This window comes from Globicephala melas, chromosome 16 (genome assembly GCF_963455315.2).
Source record: "Globicephala melas chromosome 16, mGloMel1.2, whole genome shotgun sequence".
In the NCBI taxonomy this organism is placed as follows: Eukaryota; Metazoa; Chordata; class Mammalia; order Artiodactyla; family Delphinidae; genus Globicephala; species Globicephala melas.
In genome coordinates this window covers 31,981,736-32,002,987 of record NC_083329.1, presented here as the reverse complement: position 1 = coordinate 32,002,987, position 21,252 = coordinate 31,981,736, and the positions used below count along the sequence as shown (strand labels likewise).

Below are 21,252 nucleotides of genomic sequence, written 5' to 3'. Positions count from 1 at the left end.
AGCCATGGCCGCTGAGTCTGCGCGTCCGGAGCCTGTGCTCCGCAACGGGAGAGGCCACAACAGTGAGAGGCCTGCGTACCGGGGGGGGGGGGGGGGGGGGGGGGGACTGGAGGAAGAGCGTTCCAAGTCAGAGGGAATCACTTCATCAAAGTCTGTGACTGTTTTTCCTCTCCAGGAAGTTGTCCAAAAGCTTAGTAATTAAAGGATGATGCAAGTCAGATCAGAGATATTCCAATACATTTCTTCCATTTTGTCTTCATTTTAGAGTAATCGTGACAGAAGAAATAAAATCAGATGAACATGGTAGGCAAGAAGGACAAGAAATAGGTCAAATCTTAAATTGCTCTTGGCAGGAAGTAACTCTATCAATGTAAACTAAAGGCTGGAGGAAAAGAGGAGTTCTTAGCCACAAGACACAACTTGCACTGAGAACAGTAATGCTGACATCCTGTTTCATTTTGTCGGGAAACAAATTAGCCTTGGAGGCCACGGAAAACAGCCATAGTGGTCACTTGACACTCCCAGTATCTGGCCTCCACCGGAAGGGAGGCACCCTGTACGTAAGATCCACTCCTAAGAAGTAATACTGTCGTTGAACAAGAAAAGCATCGGACATTTGGCACATTATCTGAGGAAAGGGACTGGAGAAAGTTCTAAGAATGTATATTACCCATTCATCCCCCTCAGTCAATAAACCCAGGTCACAGTTGTTACTGTATTTGTAAATGCATCAAACTTGCTGTGGTTCAGAGAGCTTTCATTTTATCTTGATTTGCCCAAAGTACAAAGTTTCAGCCACCTTGCCTTTTACAAACTTAGAGTTTAAAATAAGGATTAATAGAAAGAGAAAGGAAGGAAGGAAGGAAAAGATAGAAAGAAAAATCAAGAGCTTTAACATGAAGTAATTTTCTGCCTGGAAGTTTTTGTCTTATAGATTAGAACTGCTTGTGTCTAAACTGTCTGCAGTGTGTCCAAGTTTCAGAGATCTGCCAAGTGAAATCCCAGCACTACCATCTAACTAGAATCCTTACTATTAGAAAGCTAGTCCCTTCATCAGTAAAGGACATCAGCTATTGCCTGCGGTGATGAATACTACTTAAGCGTAGATGATTTGCTGTTTCAGAGGAAGAAGGGCTGGTGGAATGACCTGTCTGTCTCTCTTAACAAATCAGTCTCTAGAGCAACAGGGGTGCTACTGTTTGAGCAAATGACTCCTTTAGTGGTTGGTCACCAAAAGATGACCTACAGTAACCTAAGATCTCTGACTCAAGGCCCCTTAACAGCCAGGGTTCCGGGTCTCTTCCTGGAGGAGAATGCATTTGCCACTTCCCTGAGCAACCTGCAGGTTTAGGACTGCTGGCCACGGTCCTGAGTTTGCTTCCCTTCACAAAGGAGAGGGGTTGTGATGGCAGCAAACCAGCCTGGTAAAAAGCTCACCATCTATTATTTGGAAAGCATTCATTTCCTCTAAGTCCCCAAACAGCCAGATGTAAAGAAAACATTTCATCACAACATAACTATCTTACATTAGCATCAGAGAAAGATGATTTGGACCAATCTTCAAAGAAATGTAAGAACATGGCTGTTGGGAATTGCCTGGTGGTCCAGTGGTTAGGACTGCGAGCTCTCACTGCCAAGGGCCCGGGTTCAATCCCTGCTCAGGGAACTTAAGGTCCCATTTGCCACATGGGGGGGCAGGAAAAAAAAAAAAGACTGTTTTCAGATGCCAGTTTTCTCACACTTGGAGGAGAAGGCCTGCAAATCTCAGAGGTATGGGAACCCCCAAACAAGAGGAGAGCCCTCAGAAATCTCGTGTGGCTTGAGACAGGAAGTAGGATGCATGGTTACATGAAAGAGACACCACACTGCCTTGAAGTCTATTAATTTATTGGGTGAAAGGAAATCATTGTCAGACATATTAAATTTGGTTTGGTTCAAGTTTGGCTGGTGTCCATTTGCAGCAGAGATGAATGGAGGAGAAGAGAAGACACAGTGATGCTGGTAAGGGGACACTGAACAAAACCATCTTCCGTTAATGATAAAAGCGGGCGTCACACAGCCAGCGTGAGTCAGTTAGCTGACGAGCAGGGATAAAACCAAAGTAAGCGAGAACTTTCTAGATAAGAGAAGACAGAGCTTTCAGAGGACAAGATGCAGCAGGGGCTCGTTGGGAGACCAGCGTTCGGTGCTGAGCTGCCGGCTCACTTGGGGAACACAGTGATCACATCGTAGCCCTCGGGTGGAGTGACCCGCTCCCGGGCGTGCTTTTCACAGTAGATCTGATCCTCCACAAAGAAATGGCCCTTCTGTTTCAGGTTCGTGCCACAGTCGGTGCACACGTAACACTCAGGGTGGCGGTGACGGTCCCGCAGCTTCACAAACACGCCGCTGCAGGAGGGAGGGAGGAGAGGGGCTCCTTTAGTGACAAGCACCTGAAGGGGGCACCAGGCTTGGGGGCTCCTCCCAAGGGTCCCATGTGGCAGATCAGGGCTTCCTCCCAAGGGGCCCATCTGGCAGATCAGAGCCTCCTAACTGGCCTCCAGTCATAAAGGGGCTTCTCATGCCTGGGGTCCAAAGACGTTACCCTTGAAGCCTTCGGGAAGTCCTTCCCACTTCAACAGAGCAGGCCTGCTTTTTCTGGTTGTACATGTTCATACCCTAAGGGTTCTACAGCCAAGGAAAGCTTTCACCACCTGGCTCTGGGACACAGGACCTACCTGGCCTCTCTGCTCCATTTTCCAGGCAGGATTTTTTTTCTCCATCACACCCAAAATGCGCAACATCCAGCGCTTTCCACATTTTCATGGTTTACCCAACCTGCAGGGCCTCTGATGCCCTGGAAGGTAGATACTCACACAATGCCGGTGCCACACTTGTCACATATGGGCAGCTTCTGGGCGTTTCCAATCGATGCAGCCACTTTGGTGACTGGAGCCTTAACACTTCTGAATCCTGAGGGCTTGTTGGGATCCCCTAAAAGGAGGAAAACACTTGGGTTGGCCGGAAGTGTAGGATTGCGTAAGTATCATTTAGCTCTTTCAGATTCACTTATATGTATGTTCCAGCAAGGTCATGGGCACTGGAGTCAAACAGACTTGACTCTGCTCTGTGATCCTGGGCAAGTTACTTCTCTGGTCTGCAGTTTCCTTTTCTATAAAACAGGAGATCATTTCCCCCTCACAGTGGGACAAAAAGATTAAAAAAGACACATAAAGCCCTCCCTGGCACATGGTCAGCCCTCAAAACACAAATTACATTACATGCTGATTAAATACATGCAAACACTGATATGGGACTTAAAAATTAAAAATGCTTTATATAGAAAAAATAAAAATGTCTGAAAATCGAAAGGCAGTGTAGTCAGATGCCAAAAGAAACCCACATTACAAAGAGAACAAAATCATAGAGTGTGCTACAAGCAGCCAGATAAAAACCACCCGCTACAGGGCAGAGTCAGCGGCAGCCTTCCTGCAGTCAGCTTTGTGTGTACAAGGCAAAGCTCCTAAGTTGCTGGGTGCTGAACTGCCTACAGCCCAGTTCATCACCTGTGTAGAGCCCTGTGTAATGGTAGCTATTAATAATGGTAGGCTACTGAAAGCACTGTTATTGCTATATATTTGGCTGGCTGTGTTTCCACATCACATTTTTTTTTACTGTGATGTGGCCTAGCAAACATTGTTAGGTTTGTCAGCTATAATAGAGGCTCAATAAATACACAAGAAATAGATGATGAAATGCCGTGACAAATGCATGATGGTCCCTCTCTTAGTCCAGCATGCTTTGGCTCAGGAAGCTGGAGATGTCTCTACACTGATGGTTCTGAATGGGCATCTCTGAGCATCCTGGGCACCAGGAGAGATTTCATAAAATTCACAGACCAGGCTCCACCCCAGACCTACTGAAGGAGCATCTCCAGGTGCAGGGGCCCCAGGATATCCTGTTCTATACTCCAGGTTAAAATCCACTTCTTTAGACTAAAACAGCTGTTCTCAAATGCTGTTGTGCATCAGAGTCACCTGGCAGGCTCATTAAAACCCAGATTGCTGGGCCCACTCCCAGAGTTTCTGGTTAAGCAGGCCTGAGGTAGGGCCCAAGAATTTGCATTTTTAACAAGTTCTCAGGCGCTGCTGCTGCTGGTCCAGGAACCACACTTTGAGAACCACTGAATAAGAGCGACAAATGGCTTTTTGTGTCAGGTGAGGGGGCGAGGAGAGGGTCATCCCATATCTGCAGCCATGCTGGGCAATCCTGGGGCTGATAAATGCGGGCCCTAGCTCGCTTGTCCTTTTCAAAAACGAGTCCCCATATGCTGGCTGGCGCTTCTGAACCCAAAATTGAGACTGTGTGTGACATAAGGGGCATTTAGAGTTGGCTAGGCGTGGTAGACTGTATATTTTATCTGCAGTTATCCGTACCCTCCCATACTTCCCAGTAGGTCAGTGCTTCTCTGCTGGTGGCGATCTTGTTCCCTAGTTTTGGTTGTCTCCATTGCAAGGGAGTGCTGTTGGCATCTAGGGTAGAGGCCAGGGATGCTGCTGAGTGGCCTAAAACGCACAGGACAGCCCACTACAGGGGCTTATCTGGCCCAAAGTGTCAACAGCACTAAGGCTGAGGAAAACTTGCTATTGGTGGCGTATACTCCCCCATCCCATCGACTTTGGGTTTGGCCACAAGACTTGCTTTGGCCATTGGAGTGTGGGCAGATGTGAGCCCTGTTTGGTTAGAAGCACGAAGTGCACTTGTGTGGCTTGGCCCTAACGCCACTGAGCTGCTGCCCTCTGCCATAGGAAATCTGGCCATGTGCAACAGCACGGATGGACCTGGAGGGGAGGATGCTTAGTCAAGTAAGTCAGGCAGAGAAAGACAAATGCTCTATGTTATCACTTACATGTGGAATCTAAAAAATAAAACAAACAGGGACTTCCCTGGTGGCGCAGTGGTTGGGAGTCCGCCTGCCGATGCAGGGGACACAGGTTCGTGCCCCGGTCCGGGAAGATCCCACATGCTGCGGAGCGGCTGGGCCCGTGAGCCATGGCCGCTGAGCCTGCGCGTCCAGAGCCTGTGCTCCGCGGCGGGAGAGGCCGCAACAGTGAGAGGCCCGCGTACCGCAAAAAAAAAACAAAAAACAAATGAATAGAACAAAACAGAAAGGGACTCACAAATATGGAGAACAAACTAGTGGTTACCAGTGGGGAAAGAGAAGGGCGGGGCAAGATAAGGGTAGGGGATTAAGAGGTACAAACTACCGTGTACAAAATCATAAGCTACAAGGATATACTGTAAAGCACAGCAAATATAGCCCATATTTTACAATAACTTGAAACAAAGAATCTATTAAATCACTATGTTGTACACCTGAAACTGAGTAATATTGTACATCAACTATATATACTACAATTAAAAAAAAAAAAAAAAGAACAGCAAGCCCTGGACTGTGACACTGCTCTCTGCTGGGATCCCAGATAAAGCCCGCCTCGCTGCAGCGCGCCACCTGCTGGCTCCATTTTCTTCTCTCACCTATTCAGCCAACACTGCAAATGCAAAAGAAATTTCCCTTCTTCCTTCCCTCTCCACTAGCTTACAGTAGAAATAGCTCCCTTCAGACTGTGGGCTACTACAAAAATTTTCAAATATCTCTCCTTCCAATGAATCTTGCATCTCAAAGCTTTTGGGAAGAAAGTGAAAATGAATGGAGTAAAGTACAGCCTTTTTACTATCCACTTCCATGCTCAACAACCCTCTGTGACTACACTACCTATAGGATCAAATTCATGGTCCTTAACCTTGCACCTGGTGGTCCTCCATGACCCGACTGCAGACCATCTGAGGATTTTCCTGGAAGCCTGGGAACCAGCCAAAATGAGCCTAGATACTTCCTGAGCAAGCCTCCAGCTTTCTTATCTCAGAGCCTGGGGTCCCCATTGTGTTTCTCAGTCCATGATGGCTGGGGACAGATAAATGAATAAACAAGATGTGGTGTATACATACCACAGAATATCATTCTGCCTTAAAAAGGAGGGAAATGCTGACACACGCTACAGCATGGGTGAACCTTGAGGACATTATGCTAAGTGAAATAAGCCAGATACAGAAGGACAAATACTGCATATTCCACTCATATGAAATACACGGAATAGTCAAATTCATGGAAACAGAAAGTAGAATGGTGGTTTCCAAGGGCTGGGGAAGAGGGAGCCATGAGGAATGGGTGCAGAGTTTCGGTTTTGCAAGATGAAGAGTTCCTGCGGATGGACGGTGAAGATGGCAGCACAGCAGTATGAGTGTCCTTGGTGCCACGGAAACATATGCTTAAAAACGGTTAAGACGGTAAATTTTGTGTTAGGTATATGTCCCCACAGTGAAAAAAAAATAAAGCCTCCTTCTACCTGCAATTCTTAGAATTTGATCCAGAGCAAGAGGAAGTGTGAGGAACCCAGGACCCTTTCTCCTAGTCCAGAGGCTGAATTTCACCCCAATTGAGAAGACCCACATTGAGTCTGGAGATTTATCACCAAGCCCTGCTGCAGCCAGACCTCCCTCGGGGGCCTCACTGACTGTGCCTGGCACATTACACGCACTGTTTCCCTTAAGGCTTTAAACTACCCGTGAAGTAGCCATTATTAGCGTCACTGGATGTGTGCAGATAGAGTAGGGCTTAGAGAGAGGAGCCACTTGCTGGAGGTCTCGTGGTGGGTCTCGGGCAGAGCCTGGACACCAGTGCTGGTGGTGCAGTGCTGCTTCATGAACCACAGCCCTTCTCGAATGATAGTAACCCTCACGGAGTGCCTTCACCATGCACCAGCCACTGCCCTGAGCTTTGACCATTTCATCTCAAATGAAAACAGGTATTTGAGCTCCCTCACTTGAGAGCCTTCTGCATGTGGTAGATGTCTGGATTGGAACTTATGCTGTTCCATTCAGTGAAAATTTAATGCAAGTGCATATCAAGAGATAAGGGAGAGACCACAAGATTATTTCCCTTTACCTTTTTAGCAAAATTTTTATTTTCTTTGGAGCAAGGAGATATCCAGCCCAGGCGAGAAAAACTATAATTCTCAGACTGTTTTGCAACTAGATGGGGCCATGTGACTAAATTTTAGTCAAAATATAAGTGGAATAGTCATGTGGGACTTCTGGGAAAAAGAAAGCTGGTTCATCTGAAAGGGGGATTCCCCAATTAGCCCTTTCCCTGTTCTTCCTTCCTGGTCCCTGGAAGTAGGCATGATGGCTGGAGCACCAGCTGCCAACTAGAACCATGAGGTAGCCTTGAGAATGGAAGCCACTGGCTTGGCAGGTAAGAATACGGGATGGAAGGGATGAAGCATGAAGAGCAGGGAGCTGCCACCTCAGGGCAACTCAGTGATCCTGGGCTTCAAGTCCTTCTCTGTGACCTCTGTGACCTGAGGGCATGCAGTGAGGTGAGTCCTGCAATGTCTGTCTATGTTCTACTTTGGGCTGGAATGGACTGACTTTTCCTCTCTTAACTGAAGGGTTTTGCACCCACTTACTCAGAGTATAGTTGTGGTTTCTCACGTTTTGAAAAACCATCATCCTCTAGGGTTGGCCCCCAGGTCATCTGTCAGTTGGGCTAAGACTGGAACTTAATACAGAGTATATGGCGCATTCCTTTCAAATTGCACAGGTACTCCAAGAAAAGGGGAAAATTGCTGGTAGGGACAATATCCTTCTAGCATAAAAGAATTTTCCTAATATCCTGTGCTTGTAAATTGCCAATTTCTCTAAAGAACCACCCAAATGGGGAGGAAGCTTGGGTGCTGAGTGTGTTCAGGAGGGAACTTTCAGCTCAGGAAGGACTCCTGGGAAGCCAACTCTGCAGCTGGGGGCTTCCAGGCGGAAGGTGACTCTTCCAGAGGGCACTCAGCTCTGACCCTCACTGGCCGCCCTGGGCAAAGAACCAACCCCTCAGGAGCCTGGCTGAAGCGGGTCTCCGAAACAGAACAACCAAGTGTCCCTCCCAGAAGTACCAACTCTCCTCACAGGCAGGCACACTGGGAAGAAGAAGAGAGCAAGAGAAGGCAGGGCTCCGGTGAGCCTCGTGGAAAGGGACAGTGCAGACTATGGAGGGCTGGGCCTCGCTGAGACCAGGAAGGGCTGCAAAACCCAACTCTCCAGAACTCACTGGTAGTTAGGCTGATGGCGAGAATCAGAGGCACTTGTGAATGACCACCTGCGAGGTGGGCAAGCCCGAGAGCTGTCGCTCACAGGTCACCTTTGTGAGAAGGGGAAAAAAACATCTCTTGTGCAACACACCCATCTGCCAGAAATTTCTCCTTGTTGTTGTTACAAAGCTGTTGAGACAGCTTTGCTGCCACCCACTTGAAAATTATCGTGAGAAGCACAGAGTGTATGATGTGTAGAGGGCAAAGCCTGTCTCCTGAGACCTGCAGAGCCACATGTGTGGCCCTGGGCGCCTCGGGCATTGGAGCTCACGTGTGGACAAGCTAAGGCTGGCCTGGAGCCTCTTGATGAGGTCTCAAACATCATAACAGTTACGAAGCACCTACTGTGTGCCGGTCACAGTGACAGGTGTTTTGTGTAATTTATAACATTTGATCCACACACCAGTCTTAGAGGAAAGGGTTTTCATCCCTGATTGGCATATGAGCAAACAAGCCTGGAAAGGTTCAGAGACTTGCCTAAGGTCACTCGGTGGGGGGGATGTGGCCAAACTGGGGGCCCTCCGGTTCTCAGGAAGCCATCCTCCCTAGAGCAAGAACAAGCACGTGGCCCCAAAGTAAAGCTCAGAGCCTGGCTTCACTGCTGCTGATTCATTTCATTCTGCTTGTCATTCATATCCCATGGCCTTCACCCACTCACAGGTGCCAACCACCACAGAAGCATGGTGTGTGGGCTCAAACCAAACCAGTGGCCAAGGGACAGACGACAGAATCCCACAACAGTCAAGCTCCCCACGTCCTCAGCCTCCCCATGCGCCTGTGACAGGAAACAGCTAGGCAGGTGTGGCTGGGAGTTCATTCATTCCTCCCCCGACTCCATCCCCCTTTTTCTTTTTTTTTTTTTTGGCTGGGCCTCGCAGCTTGCAGAATCTTAGTTCCCTGACCAGGCATTGAACCCGCGCCCTCAGCAGTGAAAGCGCAGAGTCCTAACCACTGGACCACCACGGAGTTCCCTCTTTTTTTTTAAAAAAAGAGCTTTTAGCCTTTTAAGAGCCATGCTCTTTCCACCTCTTCAGGGCTGTGTTCATCTGTGTTTCAGCAATGACTGCTTCTCTGCCCAGGTCTTGAACAAGAGCCTCTGACCACACACACACACACGACTGATTACCTTTCTCCTCAGACTCCAGGATTTCCTGCAAAACCAGGAATGAAGTGGACTGTTTTGGAGGCTCATTTAACTCTTGTTTCTCCTGAAGCATCTTGTAAACTTCAGATTCTTTGTCAATGACGAGTCCGCTTGGAAGCTGAGAATGGTCTAAGCTGTGAAGAATGTTTGCAAGTTCATTAGGACATGTCAGAAGTTAGGAGAAAAAAATTCACCAGGCACCCCCTTCCAAGAGAAGGCACCCATGAATCAAAGGGTGGAGAGAAATGATCCCAATGGACGAAGCCTTCTTCAATATAGCCATAGACCTCCTGCCGATACTGTGAGGTGTCTGTAGGCAGAGCTGGCTGCTGCTTCCAGACAATAAGAGGCTAGTTTTCCAAACAGTTTCAGTGATTCAATTACTTTTTAGCCTAATCCCATGGAATGGGAATGCCGTGCTTCTTTCAAAATTACATAAACAACATGATGTCGAAAGAAAATTTATAAGAGGGAAAATGTCAACCACAATCCGAGCACTAAAAACTCAGCTGGGTCCCCATAGTACGGGCCACATACTTTCCCCAGAGCAGAAATCAGTGTTGTTTATTGCTGATGACATCAAAAGGCTCTCTCTGTCTCCATAAACTCTCCTAATTCTCACAGCAAGGAGCTCTGGTCTCTTCACCTACCACACAGAAGTAACAGTGTCTGCCCTGCTCAGTTCACACCGTTCTTGGCAAGGATGAGAAAGGCAAGAACTTTGTTTTCTGTTTTCTTGTTTTTTTTATTGGAGTCTAGTTGATTTACAATGTTGTGTTAGTTTCAGGTGTACAGCAAAGTGAATCAGTTATACATATGCCTATATCCATTCTTTTTTAGATTCTTTTCCCAAATAGGCCATTACAGAGTGTTGAGGAGAGTTCCCTGTGCTATACACAGGGTCCTTATTAGTTATCTGTTTCTATATAGTAGTGTGTGTATGTCAATCCCAATCTCCCAATTTACCCTCTACCTCCGCCCCCCCTTAACCCCGGTAACCATAAGTCTGTTTTCTCAATCTGCAACTCTGTTTCTGTTTGGTAAGTAAGTTCCTTTGTACCATTTTTTAGATTCCACACATAAGCGGTATCACATATTTGTCCTTATCTGACTTGCTTCACTCAGTATGACACTCCCGAGTTAAGAACTTTGTAAACAGTGACGTGCTGTTCCGCTGAGCGAGGGGCAGAGGCCTCAGCTCGGGCCCAGGGACGGGGCAAGCCAGGCCTTGCCGCCCACGCCTCCCCCTGTCCTTCTGGGCTCCCCATGACAGGGTGAGACGGGTAGAGCTGGCGGCCTCTTTCCCCCAGGGCCCATTTTCCAGGGGAGACACCTCTGCTGCCTGGTTTCGGGGAACGAGGAGAGTGAAAGGAGGTAAACTCCAGTCAGCTTTACCTGTGAAGTCTGTCCTGAGTCCCACCCCTTTGCACCACCCCCTCCTCCCCTGTCCCAGCCACGCCATCTGTTAACAGCACGGCTGACCAGCTTTGCAACCTGTTCCTCTGCCGCCACTCTCAGCCCCCAGGACCGCCTTACTTTTCTGACCAGAGGCCAGGGTGGTATTTGAAACGCAAGAATCAGACTGTGTGGGGATGTGGCTGCAAGTGTTCCCATCTGACTCAGAACCAAATATTCACAGTATTAGTAACAAGACACAAGCTTAACCAAATTCATCTCCTTTGGAGTGAATATTCATTACAAAAAGTAGAAAGGCCCTGCAAGATGTGGCTCTGCTCCCCTCTCCAAACACATCGCCTGGCACCCCTTGCTCGCTGCAGTGAGACCAGCCTTCATGGGGTTTCTAGGACACACCAGCCTCAGGGCCTTTGCACATCCTGCTCCCTCTGCCTGGAACGCTCCCTCCACAGAGAGCCCCGTGGCTCCCACACTTCACTCAGGATGTCCCTCCTCAGAGAGGGTCCCCGACCCTCAGCTTAAAACAGTCCACTCCATCCCTGTCACTCCTCCCCTTGCTCTGCTGCCTCTTTCTCCATGTTGTTTCTCACTCACCGTCAGTTATACTTGTTTCTTTATGGTCTGTCTTCCCCTGGAAAGTAAGCCCCACGAGGGCAGGGCCATGGCCTGCCTTGTTCACCACTGTGTTCCTGCCTTGTATCAGTGCCCGGCACGGGGCTGGAGCATGGTAGGTGTTAGAGAGGTGGGTTAAGTGCCTTTCTCCTCCTCACTGCACCCTCTCCCTGCTCCTGTGGGGTTGCAGGGAATCCCCCAGGGCTGTGCCAGGGACATGGGCAGTCCAGCCTCCTGGGCCCAGGTCACCTCCTGCGTCTCAGCCTCAGCTGCTTTTTCAGAAGCCTCCACCCGCTAGGGAAGAAGGGCAGTGCGCCCAGTAGAGCCCGAGAGGAAATACCAGATGGTGGTGCAGTTTATCACCCACCCATTGCATAATCGGTTAACATTCCATTTTAAATGTGGCTCAAGGCCCCGGCTGGAAGCAGGGTCACTCGCATCAGTGAAGCTCTAGGTTTTCCCTTTGACTACAACCAGGTTCTCACAATAGAGGACAAAACCCTCAAAGAGTGACATCTGTTCTGCTGCTCTCAGGGAAGGTCAAAATGCAAGTAGAGAGATTCATCAGCTGGTCACTTGTGCAGGCCACGGTGGGGCGGCGGGGGAGGGAAGCCACCACCCCTGCCCGTCCACAGCTGCTGGTCCCTGTCCGTGTCTCTTTCCCTCCGTCCCCCAGGCAGGTGATGGGCCACCCTGAGGAGCGGTTGTAACCAGGGGCCACAGTCTTCCTGTGGCCCACCTTTTTGGCCCTGTTGTCTGAGATACGTGCTGGACTCTTTCTTTGAGTCTTGAGTTCTGAGCTTGCCCTATAATAAATGTATTGTGTTATTTTGACAAATATTTTTTTCTATTACACTTAGAACTATTTTAAAATCAAGATCAGACCGTGGAATGTTCTTGGGGAGAATTTTTCCCCTTCTTTGGTGTATGTTGTTATGTCTGGAAGCCACCAAGGGACTGCTAAAAATGACAGAAGCCAAACTACAAGGTCATCACGTATTCTTCCAGCAAATGGTCTTGGAAAGTATTTCCATGATTAATGAAAAGAAAACAGCTTACTATTTATTCTCAAATAATGATAATATCTTTCTACCACTTGACAATTTATAAAGCACTTTCAATACCCATCGCCTTACTGGAAGCATTGATCTGCTTAATTCAAAGATAATATCCTAAGACCCAAGTCTTAGATGTTAGACTATCAGATATAGACAAATGACATCACAATATATTAAAAAAAAAATTCTAGGACAAAAACATGCATGAGAAATGGAGCCCCCAAAAAAAGCATTCTCACTTTTTATATATAGTAACAGCATTGAAAGGAAGAATTCTATAGTGATAAGCTCTCAAAAAATGAGCTACATGACTGAGTCACCAGGAGAAAAACTTCTGAGAGTGGGTCACTAAGAGTAAGCACAGCCTTCTAAACCCAGTCTTTACAATTTTAATAACAAAATACAAGATTTTAATCAAATTCAACTCCTTTGGAGCAACTATCCATTACACTCTTCATGTTTCCTGCTTCTTGTTTCTCCCTGAGTCAGACTTGGTGCTGAATGTACACCAGTTCCCTAAATGTTTTCTTTCAGTCTTTTAGGCCCTGACCACAGGGCCTGTCTCCCCAGGGATCTCACAGCCAGGTGGCGCTCTGCCTGACGAGGTGACTGACGTAGCTGGGTGTTTAAGGCTGGTGGTCTTTAGAACGTGAGAAGAAAACTCCGCTTGAGCTCGTTTGCAAGAAGAGGATTTCAGAAGCTGAGCCTGCAGACCTTATGTGACACAAAGGCCTGTTCCAGGCAAAAGAGCAGCTGGGGTGAAGGTAAGAAGGTCGAGGAGAACAGAGGAGAAGCACACCCATGGTTTTGGAACAGCAACCCTGGGATGAGCATCTACTCCGTCAAAACGGTGAAGTGACCAGAGTGGGGACATAAGAGACTCTTTAATTTTTTTCTTTTTAAACTTGAGCCATCACCCATGGAAGCAACTTAATAATCTGTATATAAATCTCAGCTAAAACAAGGAAGCCATAAGAAAACAATTCCCACTGCTGATAAAACCTTAATGGCGTCATTTTCTCACATACTAAGTCAGCTTTGGTTCTGCACTAAAACTGCCTGTGTGTGTGACAAAGTTTGGGACGCAAAGAGGGACTATTTGAATTATAAGATGCATCCAGACAGGAGAAGACATTCTCTTCATAAAAATCGTTTTGCCATCTGGGAAGATGGAGTAGACATAAGTTTCCCTATTCCTCCCACTAAGTACAACTAAAAACCCTGGACATTCTATATAAGATGAACACAAGAAGACTCGGGGGACTTCACTGGTGGAGCAGTGGTTAAGAATCCGCCTGCCAATGCAGGGGACATGGGTTCGAGCCCTGGTCCGGGAAGATCCCACATGCCATGGAGCAACTTAAGCCTGTGCGCCACAACTACTGAGCCTCCGCTCTAGAGCCCGCGAGCCACAACTACTGAGCCCACGTGCCACAACTACTGAAGCCCATGCACGTAGAGCCTGTGCTCCGCAACGAGAAGCCACCACAATGAGAAGCCCATGCACCACAATGAAGAGTGGCCCCTGTTTGCCGCAACTAGAGAAAGCCCATGCGCAGCAACGAAAGACCCAACGCAGCCATAAATAAATAAATAAACAAATAAAATTTATATTAAAAAAAAAAAAGACTCTGAAAGGGGGACAGAAGAAGGCAGACCAGCCAGAGACCTTGGGACCCAAGGAATGACAGTGGTCATACACTCCAGGCTCCAGTAGGGAGCCCGTATGTCACCCCCACCCAGCAGTGACAAGGCCACCACTCAGCTGCAGTGAGTCTGTGGAGGCCATGTGGGTAGCCAGAGCTCCCACTCCAGCAATAATGAGCAGCCTCCAGTAACTCCAGTGTCAACACAGTAGAGTGGGGAGACTGGACTTCCATCTCCGCCTTGGTTGAAACCACTCCTCATGGTGGCCCATCACCTGACCTGGGGATGGGAGGCTCCCACAGTCCCCTGAGGGTGGGCTGGAGAGAGACAGGAGCAGGGACCAGCAGCTGTGGACATACAGGGGTGGTGGCTTCCCTTCCCCCCACTGCAGCCTGTTGCAAGTGACCAGCTGATAAGTCTCTTCTACTTAAATTTTGACCTTCCCTGAGAGCAGCAGAGCATGTTCATTCTGTGAGCTTCATTGCTGTTACTGACCCTGCTTCCAGCTGGGAACCTGAGTACTTCAAGTGCCCCAGGAGGCTGACAGGAAAAAGAAAAAGAGAGGAGAGGAAGAAGTAACTTGGGGAGAATTACCCAGGGAAAACCTATACCTCAGTTTTCTTTCTTTTTTTTAAATTTAATTTTATTTTTAATTTTGGCCATACTGCGTGGCTTGCGGGATCTTAGTTCCCCTACCAGGGATTGAACCTGGGCCCACGGCAGTGAAAGTGCTGAGTCCTAACCACTGGACTGACAGGGAAGTCCCTCAGTTTTCTTTTGAAAATGACATGTGAGCTAGTTATACAATGAGTGGATGCAAAATGAGTGAGTAAACATAACTGGAATAATTCATTTGCACTTGTAAAATTGTCTTTACCCCTAAAGATAAAGTGGTTAGATTTGCTGAGAAAACTGTTTGTAGCCATCGCCTGCATTCTTGAACCTGGGAGACAGCCTGGTGGACTGGAGAGCATGTGGCTTTATTTCTCACAAATTAGAACTTCTCTACATACAAACCTTTCCTTCTGTATTGATAAATTGCACCACCATTTGATATTTGTTCTTTGGCTCCACTGGGTACACTATCCCTCTTCCCTAGAGGGTGGAGGCGTCTGAAAAAACAGCCAAGGCTGAGAAGCAGGAGGTGATCTGAGCCCAGATATCCAGAAAAGGACTAGAGGATATGTTGATGGCAAATGAGCTCATGAAAAGATGTTCAACATCATTACCCACAAGGCAAGTGCAAATTAAAACCACAGTGATACATTACTACACACCTATGAGAATGGCTAGAATAAAAAAGAGTGGCAACACCAAATGCTGGAGAGGATACGGAGAAACTAGATCAAACATTGTAAGTAGGAATGTAAAATGGTACAGATATCCTGCAAAACTGTTTGGTAGTTTCTGTAAAATTAAACATGTAACTACCTTATGACCCAGCAATTGTACTCCTGGTCATTTGTCCCAGAGATGAAAATTTATGGTTACACAAAAACATGTTCACAAATCTTTACAGCCACTTTATCCATAGTAGCCCAAAATAAGACACAACCCAGATGTCCTTCAATGGGTGAATGGTTAAACAGACTGTGGTATATCCATACCATGGAATAAAAAGGAACAAAAGAGGATAGAACAACCAGACAGAAGATTTATAAGCAAACTGAGGACCTGAACCACACTATAGACCAGCTGTACCTAACACATACAGAACACTATACCCAACAACAGCAGAATATACGTTCTTCTCAGGTGCACACAGAGCATTCTCCAAGATAGATCACAGGTTAGGCCACAAAAAAGTCTTCACAAATTTAAGAAGACTGAAATCACCAGGTATCTTTTCTGACCACAATGGAATGAAACTAGAAATCAACAGCAAAAGGAAAACTGGAAAGTTCACAAACATGCAGAAATTAAACAACCCACTCATGAACAGGAAATTAGAAAATACTTTGAGACAAATGAAAATGAAAAAAGAATATATCAAAACTTACAGGACATAGCAAAGGCTGAGAAAACATTATAGTAGCAGTAATGCCTAATTTAAAAAGAAGAAAGATCTCAAATAAGCAAACTTTACACCTCAAGGAACAAGAAAAAGAAGAACTAAAATTAGCAGAAGGGGACTTCCCTGGTGGCACAGTGGTTAAGAATCTGCCTGCCAATGCAGGGGACACGGGTTCGAGCCCTGCTCCGGGAAGATCCCACATGCTATGGAGCAACTAAGTCCATGTGCCACAACTACTGAGCCTGCGCTCTAGAGTCCACGAGCCACAACTACTGAGCCCGCGTGCCACAACTACTGAGGCCCGTGCACCTGGAGCCCGTGCTCCACAACAAGAGAAGTCACCGCAATGAGAAGCCCGTGCACTACAACAAAGAGTAGCCCCACTTGCCACAACTAGAGAAAAGCCCGCGCACAGCAATGAAGACCCAACGCAGCCAAATAATAAAATAAAATAAATTTAAATAAATAAATAACGTTAGTAGAAGGAAGGAAATAATAAAGACTACAGCAGACATAAAATAGAAAAGAGGAAAACTGGAACAAAATTAAGAGTCTGGTTTTTTGAAAAGATCAACAAAATTGACAAACCCTTAGCTAGACTAAGAAAAAAAAAGGAGAGAAGACTGAAATAACAAAAAATCAGAAATGAAAGAGGAGACACTACCATGCCTGTGACAGAAATAAAAAAGATCATAAAAGACTATTATGAACAATTATATACCAACAAACTGGATAGCCTAGAAGAAATAGATAAATTCCTACCAAGACTGAATCATGAAAGAAAAAAAATATGTGAACAGACCTATAATAAATAACATGATTGAATCAGTAATCAAAAATCTCCCAACAGGGCTTCCCTGGTGGCGCAGTGGTTAAGAATCCGCCTGCCAATGCAGGGGACACGGGTTTGAGGCCTGGTCCAGGAAGATCCCGCATGCTGCAGAGCAGCTAAGCCCGTGTGCCAGAACTACTGAGCCTGCGCTCTAAAGCCCACGCCCATGCTCTGCAACAAGAGAAGCCACCACAATGAGAAGCCCATGCACCGAAACGAAGAGTATCCCCCGCTCACCACAACTAGAGAAAGCCCGCACACAGCAACGAAGACCCAACGCAGCCAAAAATAAGTTAAATACATTTTTAAAAAAATAAGTCATAAAAGGTCTTTAAATATATATATATATATATATATATATATATAAAACAACTAAAAAGCCCAGGACCAGATGGCTTCACTGGAGAATTCTACCAACTATTCAAAGAAAAGTTAACACCAATCCTTCTCAAAGTCTTCCCAAAATAACCGAAGAGGAGGGAACACTTACAAATTCATTCTGTGAGGCCAGCAATACCCTGATAGCAGAACCAGACAAAGATACTACAGGAAAAGAAAACTACAGACCAATATCCCTGATGAATATTGATGCAAAAATCCTCAGCAAACTGAATTCAACAGCACGTTAAAATGATTATACACTATGAGTAAGTGGGATTTGCTTCTGAAATGCAAAGATGGCTCAACATATAAAAATCAGTCAATGTAATTAATACACTATATTAACAGAATGCAGATTAGAAGACAAAAACCACATCATCATTTCAATTGATGCAGAAAAAGCATTTGACAAAATTCAATATACTTTCATGATAAAAACACTAAAGAAACTAGGAATAGAAGAAAATTACTTCAACATAATAAAGGCCATGTATGACAAGCTTACATCTAACATCATAATATTGAAAAAGTAAGTTTTTACTCTAAGATCAGGAACCAGACAAGGATGACCACTCTCACCACTTCCATTCAACATAGTACTAGAAGTCCTGACCAGAGCAACTAGGCAAGAAAAGGAAATAAAAGTCATCCAAATTGGAAAGCAAGAAGTAAAATTATCTTTGTTCACAGATGACATGATCTTATATGTGGAAAACCCTAAAGCTTCCATACATGAAAAGAATTGTTAAAACTAGGACTTCCCTGGTGGTCCAGTGGTTAGGACACCACGCTTCCACTGCAGGGGCACAGGTTTGATCCCTGGTCAAGGAACTAAGATCCCACATGCCACAGGGTGTGGCCAAAAAAAAAAAGAATTGTTAAAACTAATAAAGGAATTCAGCGAAGTTGCAGGACACAAAAATCAATTGTGTTTCTATATACTAACAAAGAATGATCCAAAAGGAAAATTAAGAAAACAATCCTATTTAAAATAGCAACAAAAGAATACAATACTTGGGAATAAACTTAGCCAAGGAGGCAAAAGACTTGTTCTGAAAACTATGAAACATAATAAAAAAAAGTTGAAGAAGACAAAAATAAATGGAGATATATCCATTTTCATGGATTAGAAGAATTAATATTGCTAAAAATGTGAATACTACTCAAAGTGATGTACAGATTCAATGCAATCCCTATCAAAATCCCAAGAGCATTTTTTGCAGAAACAGAAAAAAAAAATCCTAATATTCATATGGTATCTCAAAGAACCCCAAATAGCCAAAGAAATATTAAAGAAGAAAAACAAGACCAGAGGTATCACACTTCCTGACGTCAAAACATAGTGGAGGGGACTTTCCTGGCAGTCCAGTGGTTAAGATTCCACACTTCCAATGCAGGGGGCATGGGTTTGATCCCTGGTCAGGGAAGTAAGATCCCACAGGCGGCATGGCAGGGCCAAAACAAACAAACAGGTGTGGGGGGGTGGGATGGAGAGGAGACCATACTGCAAAACTACAGTAACCAAAACAGTATGGCACTTGCATAAATACAGACATATAGACTGAAGGAACAGAATATGCAGCCCAGAAATAAACCCTGGCATATAAGGTCAAATGATCTTTGATGAGGGTCCTAAGGATACACAATGCAGAAAGGATATTCTCTTCATTAAGTGGTATTGAGAAAGCTGGGTATCTGTGTACAAAAGAATGAAATTGGACCTTTATCTCACCATATACAAAAATCAACTAAAAATGAATTGAAGACTTATTGTAAGACCTGAGACCATAAAACTCCTAGAAGAAAACAGGGAAAAGCTTCATGGCATTAGTCTTGGCAATGATTTCTTGAATATGACAGCAAAAGCACAGGGATCAAAATCAAGTGGGACTACATTAAACTAAAAAGCTTCTACATAACAAAGGAAACAATCAACAGTGAAAAGGCAATCTACAGAATGGGAGAAAATACTTGCAAACCATGTATCTGTTAAGAAGTTAATGTCCAGAATATATAAAGAATTCCTACAACTCCACAACAAAAAACCCCCCAAATAACCAGGTTTTTTAAATGGGCAAAGGACTTGAACTGACGTTTCTCCAAAAAGATACACAATGGCCAACAACCATGTGAAAAGATGGTCAACATCACTATTCATCAGGGAAACACAAATCAAAGCCATGAGACATTATCACCTTACACCCATTAGGATAGATGCTACCAAAAACCAAAACAAAACAAAAAACCAGAAAATAACAAGTGTTAATGAGGATGGAAAAACTGAAACCCTGTGCACTGTTGGTGGGAATGTAAAATGGTACAGCACTATGGAAAACACTACGGAGATCACTCAAAAAATTAAAAATAGAGCTACTGTATGATCCAGCAATCCCACCTCTGGGTATATATCCAAAAGAATAAAAATCAGGCTCTCAGAAATATTTGCATACTCATGTTCACTGCAGCATTGTTTACAATAAATAGCTGAGAGGTGGAAGTAACCTAAATGTCCACTGACAGATAAATGGATAAAGAAAATGTAGTATATTCAGATAATGGATATTATTCAGCCTTTAAAAAATAATGCTGTCCCAGAACCTTGAGGACATTATTCTAAGTGAAAGAAGCCAGTGACAGAAAGACAAATACTGCATGATTCCACTTATATGAGGCGTCTAAAGTAGTCACTCTTAGAAGCAGAAAATAGAATGGTGGTTGCCAAGGGCTGGAGGGAGGAGAGAAAGTGGAGTAGTTCAATGGGTGGAGAGTTTCTGTTTTCCAAGACAAAAAATTTCTAGAGATCTGCTGTACAAGAATATGTATGTAGTTACCACTACTGCACTTTATACTGAAAAATGGTTAAGATGGTATATTTTAAGCTATGTGTTTTTTACCACAATTAAAAAATATATATCTTTAGAACAGAAAAAAAGGAACTACTGGTACCTAAAACAACCTAACTAAAATCAGATAGATCTCCAGTGAATGATTCTGAGTAAAAACAGTCAATCTCCGAAAGTTACATACTGTGTGATTCCATTAATAACATTCTTGAAATAATAAAATTGCAGAAATGGAGAGCAGCTTAGTGGGTTGCCAGGGGTAAAGTGGGGTGCAGGGGTGGGAGGGAAGTGGATGTGGCTATAAAAGGGAAACCTGAGGAATTTCTATGGTGATAGAAATGTTCTGTATGTTGGCCATATAAATGTCAATATTCTAGTTTTGATTTCATGCTTATGGTTTTCAGGATGTTACCATTGATGGAAACTGGGTGAACGTTATAGGGGATTTCTCTGTTTTGTTCCCTATAAGGGCAATATGAATCTACAAAGTTTAGTTAAGTTTAAGACAAATTTTCTCCAAATGATGGAGGCTAGACACTAACTGGAAATGATGTAGAGGAGATTTTAGTATGTGATTTTTATGTAGGTGGGGAGAAAGGATGTAGGCTGACTCAGAAAAACTGTTCATGTCTGAGCTGCCCCAACCTCATTACCCCAATGTTCACCAAATATGCAATTCTGAGAAACCCTATGTAATCATTTCTGGAAGGGGAGCCTGGTCAGAGTGTTCCCTAAGTTTTAATCTTCCAAGGCCTAGATGTTGGATCTAATAAGAAACCAGAGGAGTAATTTTGGGCACCAGGAGAAGAGGGAGGAACATCCAGACCCCCAGGCCAGTTCTCTGTGGGCTGTGGGCAAGTTTAGTTAGAGGGGCAGGCAGCCACCTTCATGATGGAGGTTTTCTTCTGACCAAGCTCCAGTGCGTCAGGGCTAATATCATCCCTCTGGTATCAACTGAACAAAGAGCAATGAATGCTTCCCTTTATTTCCACTGTACCTGCTTAGAAATCTGCCTCATGAGTTTATGGGGGGATCCCCTGAGAGCACAAATTGGAAGAGCTAGTATCTTGGGACTATTGTGGTGGCTACGGGAGCCCAGCTGCTAATTCCATGAATACCACTCCA

General features: G+C 45.2%; 1 protein-coding gene across 1 annotated transcript in view; it reads right to left on the bottom strand.

Annotated features, from left to right (window-relative positions):
- Nucleotides 1-1,876: 1,876 nt before the first annotated feature.
- Nucleotides 1,877-21,252, bottom strand: part of PDLIM1 (PDZ and LIM domain 1) — a 45,845-nt gene continuing 26,469 nt past the window's right edge. The window contains exons 5-7 of the mRNA XM_030865146.3: nucleotides 9,307-9,458; nucleotides 2,856-2,973; nucleotides 1,877-2,388 (exon numbers count right to left, since the gene is read on the bottom strand). Of these exons, the coding sequence (XP_030721006.1) occupies nucleotides 2,202-2,388; nucleotides 2,856-2,973; nucleotides 9,307-9,458 (457 nt within the window). The 3' untranslated portion in view covers nucleotides 1,877-2,201. The remainder of the gene's footprint in view (nucleotides 2,389-2,855; nucleotides 2,974-9,306; nucleotides 9,459-21,252) is intronic.